At 39.6% G+C, this 21,240-nt stretch overlaps 1 protein-coding gene across 3 annotated transcripts in view; it reads left to right on the forward strand.

The window, feature by feature from the left end:
- The window catches only part of HS3ST5 (heparan sulfate-glucosamine 3-sulfotransferase 5), a 284,761-nt gene extending 266,721 nt beyond the window's left edge, over positions 1-18,040 (forward strand). For all 3 annotated transcript variants that reach the window (XM_019646327.1, XM_019646329.1, XM_019646328.1), the window contains exons 4-5: positions 13,234-13,372; positions 16,934-18,040. In XM_019646327.1, coding sequence (XP_019501872.1) covers positions 13,266-13,372; positions 16,934-17,864 — 1,038 coding nt within the window. In that variant the 5' untranslated portion in view covers positions 13,234-13,265 and the 3' untranslated portion in view covers positions 17,865-18,040. The remainder of the gene's footprint in view (positions 1-13,233; positions 13,373-16,933) is intronic.
- Positions 18,041-21,240: the final 3,200 nt, after the last annotated feature.

Here is a 21,240-nt window from a genome sequence, read left to right on the forward strand (position 1 = left end):
TTCTTTTTCTACCGTTGATGAATCTATTGTAATCCTTCTCATCCTACCAGGATATTTTTTTGTGAGGAACTGATGATCCAACCAGAGAGAGAGAAAAATGCTATTAACAATTGTTCATTCCAAATTACTTTATACCTCTTTCATTTCTTCTAAGTCCTATACTTTAACAAAAATTGCTTTAGCACTATTTCAAAACCTATAGCATGTAAGGGTTAGTTTTGCACTGATAATTACCATCCAGTCCTGGTACTAAAATTAATCCATATCTTCATAGAAAGAGGATGAATTTTCCCAGAAACACTGAAGGTCAATCCAGCTAGATTATATTTTGCACTCTGCCAGTCATTAGTCAGGTGGACCTGGGCACAATAGTTAGAATGTTGGCTTTCTCATCTATTGAATGGAGAGTAAAATTGGTATTATGTCCTTCATGTCTTTGTTGTAAAAATCAAGTAAAATGGTGTTTAAACTAGAACTTTAAAAATCGTAAAATGTCACACAAATGGTAGTACTGTGAAAATTTTGTTTTTATGTTGATTAAGTACATAATAGGAAATCTTACTCTAAAGTTTTAAAGGTTGTACCTATACATATTTGCTTAAGTTTTATATTAAACATGTTGAATTTTCTGAGTCTAACTTGGTAATTTAAATATGGTACATTCACGTTTATGTGTAATCAGTCTGCTAATGGTTTAACTCTTCACTTAAAATGTCTAATTTAAAAATTAGCATCATCTTCAGTCATTACAAAATAAATATATAGTTTAGTGTCACAGAGATTAAAAAGGAAAGAAAAAGACACGGTAGAGAGAGGACAATGAGAACTACAATCAAATAAAAATTAATGATAAAATCATCATCGTATGTTTAGCCTCTTTATGGCATTAAGAGACATTCTCATACATACACACACACACACACACACACACACACACACACATGCACACTGTCTTTGATCCTCACCAAAAACAAAGTTTGTGAGATAAGAAATAAGACTATAAAGTTGACTTTCTGTTTGGTAGTTACTACACTTGATTTGAAAATAAATACGTTCAACTATTACTGGGTGTGACAAGTAGAATATTAATATACAATTGACTTCAACTATACAAGGCAGAGGGAAGAACTTATCCTATTAACTTGATCTCTTTAACTGTATGAACCTAACTTACTGGAGTGGTCTGTTTGGACAATTTATATTAACTTAATTACCTGTATAATTATTACCTCTCCAGCACACACTTTTCCATATAAACACAGGATTAGAGAGTGCAAGATTCCTTTCTGGAACTCACCAGCAGGACAAATTTACCAAACTCCCCACATCTATTTAATGAAGTTAAAAGAAACTTTAGAAGAGAAAAAACACACCCTTCTACAAATATTAGTTGCATGTACCAATGAGATGCTGAGATTAAGAGTAATTGGGATTCCATGTCAAAATAAAATTCAGTTCCCATCTCTCTCCTTAAGACATCATTCTACTAAATGAAACCCCTGAACAGAAGCAGAATTAACTGGCTCTTTTTAAGTTTGGTCATTACAAATGCAAAATGAGTATCCTTCTGCGTATAGAGTGCCAGAGGACTACTCAAGCTAAGGCAATAATGGTAGCTGTGATAAATTATGTATGCATGATATCAAAAGCTGAATGGAGGGAAGAAGCTGAGAACCCATTTGAAAATTTGGAATTTGCTCAAAGCTGCTCCTACACTAATTCCCAGGAGGATAAGCACTAAGCACAGAGCAGTAATAAACTCTGTAGTTTTGTATAATTTATCAATTTTTTTTTCCTTTTTCATTTCCAACATTGACCCTTCATGGTTAACCGAAGAAACAAAGAGCTAAATAGCTTTCTTAGCCATTTGATAGAGCAATTATGAGCATCCTGACTGATACATTTTCTGCTTAATCTACTAACAAATGGTGTCCATTTTCCTCTTAATCTACACCCCTATCTTTCGCATTTGACTTGTCATGTGCAGAACACTGCTTTCCATGCCCTTGTTCTGCTGCCCCTCTTCATTTGTTTCTTTCTCATTACAGCTCTCTTATGTGATCATTATAATAGAAGAAAAGTGAATTCTTTATGATAATTTTCCTCAGCTGCCCTTGGTTAATTTTTTTTTTCAAAATGTGATTCCTCTGGGTTCTCTGACAGCAGGGCACATTGAAAGCTAATCAGTAGACTTTTTCTTAAGTGTCGGTATCTTTTCAAAGAAATTTCCTGTCTTAGAATGAGAGGACTGTTTTTCAGAGTAATAGGCAGTATAGTGTGATGCAACCATCTTGAAAGAGGTCAAGACTATTTAAAACCAGGGGATAAGAAGAAATTAAAAGTTGAGATTTACCTCAGGCACTAATTTCCCACCCACTGCCATTGCCTTTACTTCCTTAGAAATGAATCTCTCAATATAAAACACTTATTTAGTGCTAATCTGGTGGAATTCCTTAGAATAAGAGAATGTTAGACCCAGGAGAGATTGCTGAACTCAGCCCTTTCACAGCCCTGTTATTTCTTGGGTGAAGAAACAGAAAAGCAAGAAGTTTTAAATGATTTACCCAAGGTCAAAGAGCAGGTAACTTAGTGTAAGCTTCCTGTTTTGTTTTGCTTTGAAGGGAGAAGGGATGAGGAAATAGCTTTCTGCCCGGTGGGTAGAGCAAATGCCTATAGTACCTCGAGTCTGTGTTTTCTCTTCTGTATGATAGGGGTGGTAAAACTGCCCTCTTCACCTCACAGGATTTCTCCTCATTAATCTATTACAATGAAACCCCTCTGCTCTTGTGTTTGTGTATGCGTGCACATGCGTGTGTGTGTGTGTATGTGTGAACTTTATCCTTGTGTGACACATGCTGTACTGTGGATATGGTGCTTCAGACTGTCAGGCTTTGTGGGTAGCTCCCATGGTCCTGATGGCAGACATCATTCTCCGTGTTGGTTACTTGGGGAAGAGATGGACCTCAGGGGAGACCACAGAACTGAGAGAAATAAAGGGAAGTGGAATTCCCAGCTCTGTAAGAAGATGTGAAGGATTGCGTTCCTGTATGGTAGGCTTAAGACAATGTCTGTCTCTTAAAGCCCAAGGCCTGGCAAAAGAAGGAGGCAGCACTGTGAAGAGCCACAGCCTACACACAAGTATCCTATTCTCCAAAGACTGGAAGGTCTGGGGGCAGGGCTGTACACATAATTTGTGGGACGCAGTGTGCAAAATGAAAAAATGGGGCCAGTTGCTCAGCAATTATTAGGAATTTCCAGACCCTGATAACAAAGCATTGAACTAAGCACGGGCTCTTCTACACACAGAGCCCCATGCAAACGCACAGGTCACAAGCCCTGTCTGGTCACAAGTATTTACTTTGACAAAGTCTGGTCTAAACCTGCCCAAACAAGTCTTCACTTAGCAGGGGGTCTTGAAGAGAAGCGTCCTACTAAAGGAAGAACCGTGCCTTTTGGAGAGGTTTGACCGTGGCTACTTAGGCAGGGGGCAAGGACCCTCATCCTCCATAGAGGAGATCATCTTAGGGCCAGGAGATGAGACTCTGAGGTCCTGTAGACTCTGTGCTTATGGGAATTCTCCCTTCATGGCCATCTACGAGGACCTGGGCTCTGTGCTTAAGGGAAGATGCAGTTTTCTTATACTTTTATCAAGAGCTGACCTTGACTACCGAAAGACAAGAGGCAGGATCTGTGTCTCTGATTCTCCATATTATTATTGGCGTCTGCAGTGCCTGGCACATGGTGGGTATTCAGTAAATATTTGTCGATAATGAAACATAGGTGGTTATCTGTCAGAATTTGGTGGAGCACTTCTGGCCCTGAAAGGAAGATCTGAGATACAGAAGATAGAGGGATCTGTGGTAATAACAAGAGGAAAATTTTGAAGCATATTAAAAATACTGCAATTTAAGAAAGTATTAGCGTGCCCAAGAATGAAGACTCATAGTATTATTCTGCATACAAACTAATTATAAGTTACTTTTTAAATGTATTAGATACTTATAAGGTTTTCTAATACATGTAGCTGTACTTTTCCCTTGCTATCAACGTTACCTAGGGATAATAGCACTGCATTCTTTCCTTTTGAGTTATATTATTTAGAAAACATACTCAGTGGCAGGGCACAGTGAGAAAGTGGAAGGAGGCACAGAAAGCTAAGGAGGGAGGGAGGGAGGGAGAGAGGGAGAGGAAGAAAGGGAGGGAGGGAAGGAGGGAAGGAGGGAGGGAGGGAAAAGAGATTACAAAAGCCTCAGAAGTGAAAACACGGAAGCCTGTAGAAAGGCAGGAGACTGGAGGAGATTCAGAAGAGAGGGGAATGTGAGCGGGAAGCCCACCCTCCTTTTCTCAGCAACACTTGGCACACTGCTCACTTGGTGGGTACTCATGAAAGACCTGATTAATGAGTGCACAAAAGAAAAAGAATAGGGTATGATCGGTGGTATGCTGCTAAATGCTAACCAGCTCTTGGGTGGCAGGGTGGGGTCAGTGGGGAACAGTTTGTAGTGTTTGTCAATTTCAGTTGTATTATGTAAATCCTCCCTCTGTACCCAATTTTAAGCTACCAACATGAATTCACTGAATATAGAATTGAGAAGAGATGCACAGTGATATCTCCACGGTACAGATATAATAGATGTAATCTCAAAATCATAGTAATAATAAAATGTAGTATGATAATTAGGAAATCATGAGTTTTTAATGCTTATTGTCTTTGTTTTAATTTATTTAATTATGAATTGCTACAATATAATCCTTAATCATGCCTTTAACAACTGGCTCACAAAGTACAAGCCAGCTCCAACATTTAGATGGATGGGCATCACTACTAGATGCTGCCATTACTTATGTTACGTAGAAAGAGCTGTTTCCATTTTTCCTTCATTAAGGAAATTGAGAAAAGAAAAGTAAACTAGAAGACAGGGCAAGAAATCTCCTAAGTATATTTTCTCCTTTGCCACTTTCCCAACGTTATTTTTGGGTTTGGGGGGTGGGTGGTTGGGATGGGGTTTTATACCCAACTCATCAGAATTTACAAGTTGAATGTTTAAGGAAAGATGGGTGATATATCTATTCCTACCAAAAAAAAAGCAAAAAAAATCTATAACATTTTCAGTCTTACATGAACTTAACAAAGAGGCAGAATGATACAATGTAAAAAGCCCTAAACTAGCAGTTGACAACTCCAGATTTAACAGCTGGAGGCTCTGTGCAGCCCATCTTCTCACTTCCCCAGGCCACTAGGACAAGAATGCCCACTGCCCCACTTATATCCCAGTTGTGGATCAGGTGAGGGTGTTCTAATGTGCTGACATGTTGATAATCTGTCACTTATTCTCTACTGTTTTGATAAAAATAATGCATGCTTATAGAGAGAAAGATAAAGCAAATGTAGCAAAATTTATTTGGTAAATCTAGGTGAAGGATATATAAGTATTCAACTTTTCCAAAATAATAAGGTGGGGGAAATGAGGTCAATTATATAGCACTCTGTAAATCTGCAAAGTACTATACAAAGATAAAGCACTGTTACCTACTTAAAGAGATGTGGTATCCAAATGCCATAGCTATTAGGATAGTCACAGTTCATTCTAGCTAACTGATTTGATGACTCAGCAGTTATTTATTGAGCATCTGTGACCCTAAATGTCAGTGATACGACAATGAACAGACACAGTCCTTAATCTCATGGAACTTAACATTGTAGTTAGAGGAACACACAGTAAAGAGGCAATTACAGTTTGGTTTCAATAGAAGTAAATTGAGCTTGCTGTGGTGACACATACAAGGAACATGTAAGCCAGACTGAGTGATCAAGAAAGACTTCCCCAAGGAACCTAAGATCTAAAAGACAGGAATTAAACCAAAGCCTGGGAGGACAGGAGAAGGAAGCATTACTAGACATGGCTAACATTTATTGAATATTACTGTGTAGCAAGCAGTGTTCTAATTGTTTTACATGCTAATTTACTCCTAACAGCAGTGCTATGGGACAGGCTATTAATATCCTATTGGGATACCTTTATTAGTGTCCCAGACCTGATTAATTGGGCACAGAGTTATTTATTTCAGGCTATGGCAATGTTATGCTTCTGGCCCTGAAGCAAAACTGACTGTGGCCTGTGTAAAAGAACCTCAAGGTGTTTTGTGTGCTGAAATTTGTACATGTAGCCATTGGGGGCTGGCTGTGTGGAGTTGCTTTGGAAAGGAGTAAAGGGTCTTTTAAAAATACGTGAATGATGATGGGGACCCATTAAAGTATGTTAAGCCTGAAGACGACATGATCAAATTTCCATTCAGAAAGAGCACTCTAGCATCAGTATGGAGAATAAATTGAGGCAGGAACAAAACTAATAGTGGGGAGACCAGTTAGGAGCCCATAACACTCTAAAAGAAAAAGTGTGACCTGGACCAAGGCCATCACAAATGACAATGCAGAGAAGTAGGTGGATTCTAATAGGATTTTGGAGATAGAATTTTACTGGCTGATTGGATGTTAGGGAAGGGATAGAACCAAGGATGAAGGACTCCAAGGTTTTGGGGTTGGGCGATGCAGTGGGCAGACAGGGAGCCATTCATTGAGATAGTGAGGGGAAGAGCTGGGGGAAGTAGGATGGGTTGGGGTTATAATGAGAGGTGATTAATGGATTTAACCAAGATCTTATGGAGATCCGAATCAAGTGGCACTCAAAACCAATGTTGTTTTGATCATCTACTATAAAAGCTATCAAAAAGAAAGTTCTTGAATTATGGGGAGAACAAGTGGGGTGACTACGAGTCTGTCTGATTTTAATTATAAATGGCTTCGTGACTGTGAAAAACACTTTGTAAATTATAAACATTATCTTTCTACAAAAACATCACTTTTCATTATTATCATTATCATTACTTATTAATATTTGTCCTTCCTTTCATCAGGTTCAAACCACCCAAATGGCCCCTTTTACTTGCTCCTCCCTGGAAACGTTTTTCCTCTTTTACTCTTTATTTTCACCTCCCCATCCCCTACTTCCAGGTTCAATGGCAGGTAATTTGGTTGGAGTTAAGTGGCTTTGTCTGCCCTCATCAATCAATAAACAAGTATTTATTAAGAATCTCCCAGGTGAGCCCCCAAAGCTCTATGAGTGACCTTGCAATCAAGGGGCCATGTTCTTTGGGGTCAGATAATTCTGAATTTGAATCAACTTCTGCATTTATCAACCACATGGCCTTGGGTAAATAATTTGCTCATCTCTCTGCTCTTCCGTTTCCATCAGAAAAAATTAAACGGATAATATTTCACAGGTCTGTTGTATTACATGAGATAATAAATGTGAAAGAAAGTAACAGAGAGCCTACTGCTCAATAAATGTAGTTCCTGACCACTTCATAAGGTGGTTGACCAGATAAATGAGCTAATACTCAAAAGACAGTTATTATTTCCTTGCAATAATTCTGCCACCAAAGTTCAGTCATTTTTAATGAACTTTGCTGCTATTATTTCTATTACTGTTTTTACTGGTACCAGGGGCTTGCGGTAACCATGTCTACAAGCCTTTGAGCAGCACTCGAACGTATCTTTAGTATTATTATTTTTGAATTCCCTTATTTCCTTGTTTCAGCTTGGGAATCATTTCTTTCTTTGCTTAGTGCTGCTCTGGAGAAACAGCCAGATGTCTTTACGATTTGTCGCTTCTGGCCACATACTCGGTTATTTACATACTCTGCTTGGTTCAGCTAAGATACTGTGTCTATTAAAGCTTTAGTAATCTGTAAAGACTATAATTATGCTGTCCTTGGCACACAAAGTGAAAATCAGAGATTAAAAACTGGAAATGAAGGAGGGCTTAAATGTCACTGTAGGTCTTTAACCTTTTTTTTTGTTTTAATAAAAAGAAACAATATCCTTTTTTAAAACTTTCACTTTCACTTTATATAAATTGCCTATTACCAGTATGATTTCTCTAATGAAAGATTATTAAGATTTGCATTAAAGCTGACCGTGCTGAAGGGAAGGCACTTTGGTATTGGAGGAATAGTTAACCTCCCCAGTTTAACAGTGGTGTCCATAAGGATCAGGTGGTATGGCTTCTCTTTAGCTTGTATTCCTGGACAGAGGCAACAATTCCCAGCTTTTAAGACTCCATCCACCTAGACTCTCGAGTACTTCATGATGTTGTAGAAAACCAAAGAGGAATCTTGAATATTAAATTAACTAAGTATCTTTGTTTTTTCCTGAGCAAGGTTTATTTGAGCTGTAAAGATACTGTTTCTTAGCACGTAATCTGAGACTGATTACAAAACAGAGTAAGATTTCATTTCCTGTGTCCTAGACAAGTTCATTAGAAACTACTGGTTTGGTTTCCTCATTTCTCAAAAATTCCAAGGATTTCAGCTTAACAAGATAAGTGTGAACTTCTTGTTTTTGTTTTTGGTAATTGTGCCATCCTGTATTCTAATGTTTGACAGGAGTCCCCATTAAAAGTTATTTGTATTGAAAATGGACTTATGTTTTTCATAATCCAATTATACTATCAATGAAAACTACATTTAATTATTTTCCTCTTTAAAATGCAATGTATGCACAAATTTATTAGCCTCCTGAAAATATTAATTTTGCTTAATTTTATAAAGTGCCCAAATGTTCATAAAGTTCTATCCCACAGAGTCTTATTCAAGACTCATGTTCTAACAACCCTGTGAGGTAGACATTATCTTTATTTTACAGATAAGAATACCAAAATTCAGAAAATTTCAATTACAAAATTAAACCAAAATGTGACTCAGGGTCTTTGACTCCCAATCCGGTCTTTGCACTTCACCATGGACGACTCAGTCATATCAGCTGAGATCTCACATAAAACTTGTAGTTGTCCTCAGCAGCATAGTGGACATGAGGATGCTTTGGAGGGTGTAATGGGCCTGCCATAAGTAGAGGAGGCAATGTAAGGAGTTAAGCTAGTCCTGCAAACAAAAGGCTGGAGAAATGAGGCCTCCCAAAGAGAGAAAGCCCCTGTGGGTGTATTTAAGGCATCTCAGACATAAAGAGGCCAGACTGGCAATAGCAGCTGATCTTACAAAACCTCCATGGTAATAATTGGGCTTATCATAAAGGGAGAGTCTATAGGTGGAGTATTGGCGCCTTTGAGAATAAAAAATTCCTCAGTGGCAATAGAAAAAATAAGGACCTCATATTCAGTCAGGTTTAGTAAATACAGTTTACCAGATGGCATGTGCATTGCAGTAGAGGGCTTGATAGCTTTGTTGTGATATTCTCCTGTATCTGGGACTACTTCCTCAGCAGCCATCAATCACATCCTCAGTCATTTTTTTTCTTCTTCTTCTTTTTCCTGCCTGCCAACCTGGATCAGAGTTCAGCCATGAGGTCGCTTCGTAGCTTCACTCACCCCCTCCGTGCAAATATCTCCCAAGTGTTAGCCGTAAGCCCAGCAATTACCCTTTGGTCCTATAATTATCCACACAATGGACCCGGCCCATTACTACCCACCAGTGGGAAGTTTTCAGGACTTTTTCCCAAAATTCCACATTCACCAGGATCACCCTCCCCAGGAAGATATTAATAGGATCCAGAAGTCTTGAAGAAGGAGACATAGGAAAGACTGAAGGCCACTGAGGAAGCTGACAAAAGCATAGATATGAGAGTGAAAGGGTATGGGGAGCAGTGAAGAGGCTGATCTGAAGGGTACCGATGCTGATGTTCATGAGGAATAAGAGGGAATGAAGCTAACTACTCAAGCTGGGATCTCAGAAGGAAGGGCATGGGCTTTCAAGAGGAAGAGATTGGACTTGATCCAGTGAACAACCAAAATCAGATGAGGGACAAAGTAACCTGTGTTAGGAAAACTGATCAGGCTGTACAGGTCATAGGAAATGAACAGGGAGACACACCCAAATGTTAAGAATTAACAGAGACATTAAATGCCTTGACAGGACAAGGCAAGAAGAAATTAAGGAGAAAGTTTACTGACCATGGTAACTGAAAAAGAAAACGATGTTAAGTTTTGTGTATCATTCACTCCACCGTAAAAATACAGACATGCAATTAATACAGACCCATTGACTGGAATTTCTGAGGGCTCTGCAAGCTCACCATGGAGAACCACTAGCCTATAGAGCAAAGCAGACAGAGTCTGGGCTTACCACCTTTCGGTCAGCTTTCTCGTCCTTCTAAGTCACTTCATAGGTTTAGCCCATTGCTAGGAGAGGTGGTGATACACACAGAAGAAGGCAGCAGCTACCACTAATCCCACACTTTTGAACAATGGAATGCCTGATTGGTTCTGACTGCAAGAACAAGAATTCAGTAGAGGAGGGAGCTGACAGTGGACTGGGACATCAGCTGGAGAGGACTTCTAGGGAACTGAGGCATAGCCCAGACCTCACAGGGTGAACTGTAGCTAAAGACAGGCGGACCAATGAGCTAGCGAAAGTGGACAAGCGTTGTGCCACACAGCTCTGAGCTGTAGAGTGTGGGTGCTGCGTTTGAATGGCAAAGGAGGCCAGATAACTTCCCAGCCTCCCTCCAAGTTGCTCCTCTGCATGAGGCTGGTGACTCTCATTAAGGCCACAGGGCAAGCACATTTTACCTTTATTTTTCCCATCTTTCCCATGTGTAGCTGGCCCTCTTCCACCACATAATAGTTTTTATTCTCTCACACTGTTCGTGAATACACATTCAATTCGTTCACACTTACAAATGATACATAATCCCTTATGTTAGTCTGCATTAATAATAAACCTTTGTAGAGTAATGTTACTTGTAGAAACCTTTTTTCATTCTCACTACAGCCCTATGGATGGGGAGGTCAGAAATTTTCCCCACTTTATAGATAGGGAAAGAAAGGCCCAGAGAATCTAAGTGGCCACCTCAAGATCACAGAGCCACTAAGTAGAGAATTTGACTAGGGGACTTGGGCCCAGTTTGCTTTCTGCCACGCTGGTCTGCATCTTGCTGTAGTATTTGAATCTCACCAGGGATGAGAGCGTGTGCTAAAGGCATGTGCCTCTCTTTCAGGACTTCAGACATCAACCTGGAGGTAGGAGAGCGGTTCTTTCAGCAAAGCCCTGAATCCCCCTACATAAGCTATGCCTTTGCTTTCACATTACCTGCCAGTTGTGTGATCACAGGCACGTTAGAGAAAATTACTGAGCTTCACCTTACCTGTCCTTAAAATGGATAATTATATCTGCTTCATAGGGTTTTTCTGAGAATTTCCTGAACTACTGCCTGGACAATGTCCTTGCAACATAGCATGCCTCAGTGCACCTCATGCCCACCCCCCTTTGTTCCCCATTACAAAGCCACACAAGACAAGCCATGCCACGTCAACCACACGCTCCCAGACCCTACAAAGACCTTACTGCCTCCCTTTTGCTTTTGCTCTTAGCCCTTTCTCTCCCACTCAGGCCCCAAGTCCAGCCACACCAGCCTCTCCTCACTTCTCAGAGTCACCAAGCATTTTCCCTCCTCAGTACTTTTGTGAGCGCTGGTTCCACTGCCTGAACCCCACTTTACCCTATGCCTGCCTGCCTTGCCTTTCATTTCCAGGTGTCAGCCCAAGTCTCACTTCTTCAGGAAGGACTGAAATAGGTGCCTCCTGTTATTCTTTCTCACTGCATCCTGTATTGTTCATCGTTATTATAACTTGCAAGTATGTGTAAATTCTGTTTACTGGTTTAATATGTTTTCTCCACTGGACTATAGACTCCCATGGTGGCTGCTATCCCCGCAGCACCCAGTGCAGAATCAAGCACATAGGCATATAAATATTTGTTGGCTGTGTGTTGGATGAATGCTGCTATTATCTCTCCCCTCTGGAATACCCTGCTACAGCCTCCTCACTAAACTATGCACCATGCAATACATTCCACAAAAAATTTATAAAAAGAAAAGAAAATTATTACCATGGAGCCCATATCCCTGACCATTTCCTCTATTTTCTTTCCCAAACATTTATTCATACATTATCATAAATTAGGTTGCATTCTCTGGATGTTTCACGATTCCCTAATCACATCATTAGTTTTACAAAGACTAAAGCTCCTTTAGGATCTTTTTTTGGAATCTCCCATAATCCTAGTAGAGCAGCCAGAAATGCTATCCACGCTCAGTAATCTTTCGATGAAAATGAATAGGTCAATCAACTCTAGTATATCTCTTTTGCATGGAGAAAATCTTCACAGAGCAAATATAGAGACACAATAACAGCAAAACAATGTCTAACCATGACCCATTGCTGTAGTCCCTCTTCTTGGGTTTCTATTTTGAGTTTCAATAAGCAGCAAACGATCTTATCTTGAAAGGGGGATTGGATTTATTTTTAATAAGAAAGGCTGGATTGGAAGCTTGCATTTTCCCCCAAAATTTAGTAATAGCACTCGTGAAGCCTTCGACTCCTCAGCTGGCTGTATTTCAATCACGAGCACAAAGCTTGTAGGAACGCTGCTGTCCTGATATCAGAGCAAGACCCATATCACCAAACATGGATCAATTCATTGAGGGCCAGAAGGGGTCATATAGCAGGTGCATCTAGTCTGAGCATGTTTTCAGAATCAGCCAGTCCAATTCAGATCTGAGCAGGGAATTTGAAGAGAAACCTCAGGTTACTTAGAGTCACTGTCCTCCAATGGGAGGTCCTGGTAATGGCCCCTGATAACCTCAGTAAGTAAAGAAACAGCTTTTGATCTTACCACCTTCTTCCATTCACATGTAGAACAAGACAAAACAAAAACAGGTAAGTAAAATATGTCATTACTGTGCCCCAAAAGATAAGTGAACTGACCTGGGGTTTTAATTTCTATGTCCGTCCTGTAATCCTGAAGCAGGACCTTCAGTCTACTAGTTACCCTTCTGGTAAGCCTCACCTTGCTCATTTTATCGTTTTTTGTTTGTTTTTGTTTTTTGAACAATTAACAACAAATATATACATCTATGGACACATATACCTATACAATATATGCATTTTCATTCCCTTTGACAATTGCCAAGCAGATGCTGTCCAGTTAGCATCTTCTGCCTGGTTTAGTATTTGATCTTACAACATGGGCCAGGAAAAGGAAAGAAAGTTTTGCTCAATATCCGTCACACCATGACCATTGTCAAGGTTGGTACGAGGTCTGTTCTTCATGCGGTATCAATTAATCACCTGTATTCCCACCCTTGCTTGGCTTTGTGATAATCAACAGAACCAATGTGACCTGCCTGCTGATGAGTCCCCTTCCCTCCTCATCTCTCAGGCTGCAGAAGTCCTGAAGGTTGATGGAGGGCCATGCTATTCAAACAGCAGGCGTGGCTGAGACAGAAGCTGCTGGTGCTGGGAAGCCTTGCCGTTGGGAGTCTCCTGTATCTAGTCGCCAGAGTTGGGAGCTTGGATAGGTAGGTGATTAAACACGTATTTATGCCCATGTGACTTTAAGTGTCTCTTGATTTAAACTGCCTTAGGACATAATTTTAAATGTATCCCTTTGTTTTTCTCCTTGAAAATTCCTAAGAAACATGATTTTCTGCAGTATTGATTTTGATTTATTGAGGCTCTAAAAGAAAGAGATCCAAGTTGCTCAAACCAAGGTGTTCGTCAAGATCCATTGTTATGCTGTGTGCATTGACATTTGTTTTCAGAGTAGGGATAAAGCCGTGTACAGTAAAAATATCATTTTCTAAAGCTCACTGTGGTCTGTGTGCATCTGGTTGTTGACCTCTGGCAAAATAGCAATGATGTATTTATGGATCTTCATTTTGAAATTTATGAGTGAAGAATTAACGTGCTACCAGGAGAGTTAAAATTATGTTTGAGCCTGTAAAGGAGCTCATCAAGTTTGGAATCCACTGCCCTGGAAAGATGGCTGCAGGCTTGGGGAGCTTTAACTATGCTAATTAGCTCTGGTTTCCAGGAGCTGAATGTACCAGACAACGAGGCTGTCGCTCAGAGTAATTGCCCAGAAAGCAACGGAAAATCCATGGAGAGAAAATTTACAGAGCTAGGGGTTGGCTCTAAATAAGCAAACAGTAGAGAGGTGCTAGACCTGCAGAAGTCCCAGCAATGTCATCTGGCTTCACATTGAATACCACTGTGCTGTCCCACATCCGGTATGATTGTTAGGATCGAGAAGTGAATTTCTGAAATGTGAAGCTTCCTTTTTTGCCTTTTAAAATTAACTATTGCACTGGAAAGGCTGAAGTATGTTCTCCAGGCTTTCAATTCTTATTTTCCATGAAAATGAAGCCATACTTTAAAATGAAAATATCTTCCTTACAGTTTCCCTTTTCTAATCTACAAATCTTATACCTAGGATATTCAACAAATATGGCAGTGGTCTTTATTTTCCTTCGAGTGTCAATTTTGACAAGTATGTGAACCCTTTGGATGCTTTTCAATTTAAAATTCCTGAGTAAACTTTCTACTCACTAGTTGCTAATGATGGGAACTGGTATAATCCAGAGCTTATCACTGACGTCAAGCAGTTCCCAAAAAGCAGTGCTCAGCTATTAGTGAAAAGCCTTGAAGTGGTACCATTGTCCTATGTCCACAGAAAAACTTTTCTATCAAGTTCCCCCCAATGTCTTTAGTTAGCTTCCAATTATTTGCTTTTGATTGAGTAATTGATCTAATGATCATTAATGCATTATTTAGTTGATGATTCTTTTCATTTTTAACCTGATCTATAGTCTCTATTGGGATAACTTTTATAAGGAATTGGACTGCTGGGTAGGCTTTCTCAAAAGTTGTCAGTTGAGAGTTGAGCAGATTATGTCTGAAATTGTAACATGCTTACTTTGGCCTATTCTTTAGTAACTGAAGACCGGGTTCTCTGGGTGGGAGGCTGAGCTCAGTTACTTCTGTCCTTTTTAATCCTAAGAGTCCATGATTTTTAGTCTGAGGTCCATGCTCAGAACCTACTCTTCAGGAAGTAGGAGTAAGATGATATTTTCTCCTAGCTTGAGTTAGGGAGTCCAAAAAGCAATTGTTCTGCAGCATATGAGCTCCTAGGTAGAAGGTAGAAAGAAGAAGGAAGAAAAGAAGGAAACTGGCCCTTTCTAGATGTAGGGAAATTCCTTTGAAGCTCAAAAGGATGGAGACTGTCTATTGCCACCTCTCTCAGCCAGAGTTCCTCGAGAGAATTAAAGTCCTATAGAAAAGGATTCAATGGACTATTTTCTCAATTCTCTCAAGGTTGAGAGAAGTGCATAATTGTACATACATAAGAAAGAAGTCCATCCGTTACATTCAGTGGACACCTTAGGGAATTGGCACTTAATTTTCAACCAGAACTCAAGGAGAGCTAAAAGATGAATTTGTGATATCTCAATCAGTGTCACAATTAAAAACATCTTTGACTATGTATGTGTTGCTACTTTTCTATCTTCCATTTACAGCTCTAACATTAATCCTGTTAACAAATTTATAAAAACAAAACTCATGTTTCTCTAAAATAGTAACTGTGGCACACCCTGTTTTTTTTAATAGTATTGCATGTTTTCTACAATGAGCATGAGTTATTTTTAAAATCATAAAAAACAAGCACCACAAAACAGTAAAATATGTTTATATTGTTCCTTAAGCATGAGGACAGATGGCTGTTTAAAACAGAGCACAGGCCAAGCCCTTTCTCCTCAGTTCTGCAGAATGCATTGGCATGACCTTGAGGTTTTTCTCTTCACCCTTTAATTATAAACATCACAAAAGATATGAAAGGTACAAGAGGATCTCTTGGGAAAAGTAAGAGAGAGCCTCATTGCCACAGCGAGGGGGACAGAGGCTCCAAATTATTAGGATAACTAGAATCTTCAGTTGAAGGAATTAGTTTAACAGCCATTTTACTAATATTACACCCTTCACCAAGATGGCTATAATGTCTTATCAGATAAACTTAGAAAAATTATAATGAATTTCAGTTCAGTTCCAGACTATACCCAAAAGGTATTCTTAATTTACTAACCATATATATATATTGGCCATGCCAAATGAAACAGCCACTGTGGGCTAATATCATTGACTGTCACTACACCTTTCTCTCTGAGAAAAGCAGTGGCGGACGTTCATTATTTAAGGCAATATTGAAGTGGGAAGTTTCCTTTCTGCCTCCACCTACTGCATCCCTTCCTTCGTGAGCGGGACTCACTGATTTAAATAGACTTGGCAGTGAGGACCTGAGGTTTCTGGCCCTGCCAAAGCCTTGCTGCTTTCTGGTCCCAAGTGGCAGGTGATATACGGCACTTGATGATGGCATGGGGTTCATTCCTACATTCAGCCAAGTAAAAACATGACCCCGACCTCTTTAGACAGAAAGAAAAAGAGAGGCAGAAGAAATATAGTACTCATCTAGCTGTCCCCAAGGCCAATAGCAGAAATTCTCATAAAATGAAAAGCTTAACGAGTGCCAATTTTGGAATTTCTCAGGGTGGTGATGCAAATACTCAAGGGCAGAGACTGGGACCTCTTTTCAGATCATGTCTCAAAGATTTTCATGAGCCATGTGAGTGCTGCTGAACTGCAAAAAAAAAAAAAAAATACGGTTCAAAACCAAAAAGGCTGAACCCCTACCTGCCCTTCAGTCTTCCAGCTAAAGATTATAATCTTCCACATTTCACGTTTTCTAAATGATGTTAACTGGTGAGCTATTAAAAGGCCATTAGTATGACTGGTGTCACTTGTCTGTCCTGTACTGTGAACATAAGTACAGGCTGTAGTCAATTAAGTGCTTGGTGAATAAAAATTTTAAGGAACACTAATAAAAAAATCCCATCAATTATGTGTGCTCCATTTAATACAGTGTTGCTTAAAATAAATTTCTTAAACATATGTTCATTATGGATTACATTAGGCTGGGAAACAGTGGTTTTATTTATGCATTTAGTCTTACTCTGACTAGAGAGAATCAGGAAAAATGAGAAATTGGTTGCAATGAGCTTCTTAAAGCATCTCTCTGTTGCTTGCAGGCTACAGCCCATTTGCCCCATTGAAGGCCGATTTGGAGCCCGCGGGCAGGCTGAATTCCCTCTCCGTGCCCTGCAGTTTAAGCGTGGCCTGCTGCACGAGTTCCGGAAGGGCAATGCTTCCAAGGAACAGGTTCGCCTTCATGACCTGGTCCAACAGCTCCCCAAGGCCATTATCATTGGGGTGAGGAAAGGAGGCACGAGGGCCCTGCTTGAGATGCTGAACCTCCATCCAGCAGTGGTCAAAGCCTCTCAAGAAATCCACTTTTTTGACAATGATGAGAATTATGCCAAGGGCATTGAGTGGTATCGGAAAAAGATGCCTTTTTCCTACCCTCAGCAAATCACAATTGAAAAGAGCCCAGCATATTTTATCACAGAGGAGGTTCCGGAAAGGATTTACAAAATGAACTCATCCATCAAGTTGTTGATCATTGTCAGGGAGCCAACCACAAGAGCTATTTCTGATTATACTCAGGTGCTAGAGGGGAAGGAGAGGAAGAACAAAACGTATTACAAGTTTGAGAAGCTGGCAATAGACCCTAATACCTGCGAAGTGAACACAAAATACAAAGCGGTAAGGACAAGCATCTATACCAAACATCTGGAAAGGTGGTTGAAATACTTTCCAATTGAGCAGTTTCACATTGTCGATGGAGATCGCCTCATCATGGAGCCTCTGCCAGAACTTCAGCTCGTAGAGAAGTTCCTAAATCTTCCCCCAAGAATAAGTCAATACAATTTATATTTCAATGCTACCAGAGGGTTTTACTGCTTGAGATTTAACATTATCTTTAATAAGTGCCTGGCGGGCAGCAAGGGGCGCATTCATCCAGAGGTGGACCCCTCTGTCATTACCAAATTGCGCAAATTCTTTCACCCTTTCAATCAAAAATTTTACCAGATCACGGGGAGGACATTGAACTGGCCGTAAAATAATGTCATACAACACTATGTGTTGTGCCTGGAGAAACACAATGTCTCCTCTAGATTAAAATATGCACTTTTCCGAGACACAACTATCCAAGTCGTTTTTCCATGTATACTTGTACATACTCAGTGTGTGACCAAATATAAGATCAGCTTTTTTTTCTACTGAAAATGTACAAACAAAAAAAAACACAAAAAAACAATTTGTGGTCTGCATAGTTGCATCTTTTAAGCTATGTACTAAAAGAAGAGGTGGTGGTATTAGGGGAAAGTGACTTCAGCTATTTTCAAAGAGACTTCCTTTGAGTCAGAATTGGTCACCCGCCATTTTCATAGATTTAAGCCAAAAGATTAATGTGGGAAAATGTACCAATGGCTGTGAAGCTTCAGGAAGTAGAGGATTCAGTTATGCATTCTTTTCTAGGGGAAAGCTGGCTCTTTAATTCAGAGGCTGAATCGGTGCCATGAAAATAGAAAATACTATTTTCTTATGATTTAAAAGAATGTCTTATCTCATGAAATTGACATTGTTCCAAAGTTCCTGTGGTGATTTTGCACTATTGTTTTCTCGTATGGACCATGGTGTCACTCGTAGCATGTCAATCACACATCGGAAAGTCACGTCCTTTTACTTCCATGTTTTATGTCAACAAAGAGAAACGTCATGTACATAATGTATATTATTGTAAATACTGGTTTCACACTAAGTAATTCTATTTTGTAAACTGAATATGGCTATTTAATTTATTGTGAGAATTAAATTTATTGTGGTATTTAAAAATGGAATGGATTAAAATTACTCTATGTGCAACTTTTTTTTTTTTTACTTATTTTGTTTTATGTGTCCCCTGCTGGATCCCCAAATTGAAACTGTTTATGTGCATATGAGCACACCTGGAAACACGCACTTCTCCATTGGATTTCTGTACCCTTGTGAAAATGTATTTATGAAGTGAGGCTGAGTATATTAAAAAAATAAAACTCAACCATCTGGAAATCTAGTATAATAGCCACCTCAAAGAACACTAGTGCTGCTCTGCTATAACTCTATGACAATTAACTTACTTGTAGTTGCTGCTGTGCCAGAAGAGACACAAGACATCCTTTAATATAATCAAGGCATAAAAGAATCACAGTTTTATTTCAATCTCAAATCAGAGTCAAACCAGTAGAGAAACTGAATAAAATAAGATTAGAAAACTTGTGTGGCCTCTGGACTGAAAGCTGCTGATGCTTCAAAATTGAATGCAAACTCTCAGAATTCCTCTTTGAGATGAAAATATTATCAATCTGCTCAGAAATGATCACATTGCATAGGGTTGATATTACTAACATGAACAAATGGCTCATACTTCCATCCAGAGAAATTAATGCTAAATCGGGTGCTTGCTAACATCAGATACACTATATTATGCTTAAATATAATTCAGAAAACTGTGGGAAGATGTATAAAAAAAATTGGATGAATTTTCTCCATCATGGCTGCTTATCCAGTGGAGGATGTTTGAGAGAGTTTAGTTCAACATTACATTCAGCGTGCCTAGAGAAATCAGCAAATTACAACGGGTTCCCTTTTGATTCTAATAAGTGTTGATTTTCTCCATGAGTTGTTTATCCTGTCCAGTGATTTAATGGCGAACTTTTACAAGTAAAAAAGGCCTTTCCCCTCCAGTGTCGGAATGTATTGCTTCTCGAGCTACAGCCTTGGTAATCATCTCTGCTGTTTCAATTAGCAGTGATGCTGTTCTCTCAGCATGGAACAAGCACATGCTGTCAGGCCCGCTTCTTGCTCACTGTGCAGTGGCTCTGGAGTGAGAGGCTCAGGTCTAAGTGTCAATCACTTCTCCCTTAAGCCATGAATGAAATCAAATATAAGGAACCTGTCATCAGATTTCCCGGTGCCTCAACCCCCAGCTAGCCATCAGAGGAAACTCTTTAAATACTACATTCAAGGACATAATCACATAGTATCATTAATTTTATTATAACGATTCCTATAGCACTATACGACTAAGAAGTTTTATACCAGTCACTGTCAAATTATGCCCCTTTGGAACACTGATGTTTCAGAAACTCGGTGTAGGTATTCCACCAGTAAAACTGAAAAACGGCAATCTTTTTCTAGACTCATAGAGGAACTTTAATTTCATTAAAATAATGAATAGAAGTTTCTCAGTGATAATCTCTTATATTCCAATTTTTCTTAAACTTTACTACTGCTACCAACCATGTATATCAGAGTTTATTCTAAGGTTCTATTTGACTTATGCTGATTCTTATAATTCGGTATTTTTTTTAGCTCAGTAAGCCAGGATTTCTTTATCACATTCAGAAAAAAGTGCTGTGATTTCTAGTTGTTCCACTTCCTAAATAAGTTGGAGAATTGTTTGAAACCCTGGGGCCTCCCCACAGAGAACTAAAGCAAGAAGCCTGGCCTGAGAGAATGGTTTTGGAGGCAGGTTTCACTTCACTGGGAAAAACAAACAAACAAACAAACAAACAAACAAACAAACAAAAAAACCTCAGCCACTGCTGACTGAGCTAGATGGAGAGAAATAAAAATCCTATGACTTAATAACATACTTCCACTGGAGGTTTGAAACTTCCTTGTTTAGAAAAATGTTTCCTGTTGTCATCACACAAGCAACGGACCTCTAAAGGAAACTTCAGGTCATTATAATAGCCCCACTAGGGTTCTTTTAGTAAGCTATTCCTTTCATATCATGAAAAGTTTGTATGTATCGGAGGCTTGATGCCACCATACGGCTTTGTGAAACTGCTCTAGCTGCAAAGAGGAAAAAAAATGTTTAAGCAATGGCGAAGTTTCTGCTAGAAACCGTGAAGCTGAAACTACATCATTTCAGAAGCAGGGGATTCCAATTATAATTATACAAACAGGAATTAGAATCTCAAGGGAGTGAGAGAGGCTAGGGAACACACAGGCAAAGGAATGTAAACACGTCATAATCACATCTGATCTGAGATCTGGGGCCGTTTGTACTGATGGACCAGCAGGAATAGTCGTCATTCATTGCCAGTCCAGGCCCACTGAAGCTGATGGAGCCTCGTGAGAGCACTACTTGGGGTGCTGCTCTCGGTGCAAGGGCCCTGCTGGAAGATAAGCTCAGAAACCTGGGGAAGCATTGCCTGGATCACTGGAGGTGTGCGACTGTTGAAGGAAGGGGGGAACTAAAAACAAGTGCAGTCCATTCCTGCCGATAAGCTTTTGCTTTGCCCAATTAGCAGTTTTCTAAATAGGATTGCCTTTCTGAGCCGAATTTGAGAATTTTCCATGGATGGAAAATTTGAAATGATCCTAAGCAGTGTCTTCCTGCTGAAGTTTTTTGTGCTCTTTTTGCATAGTCAGCAGCCATTTTCCA

The sequence above is a fragment of the Hipposideros armiger genome, unplaced genomic scaffold (genome assembly GCF_001890085.2).
Source record: "Hipposideros armiger isolate ML-2016 unplaced genomic scaffold, ASM189008v1 scaffold_101, whole genome shotgun sequence".
Lineage (NCBI taxonomy): Eukaryota > Metazoa > Chordata > Mammalia > Chiroptera > Hipposideridae > Hipposideros > Hipposideros armiger.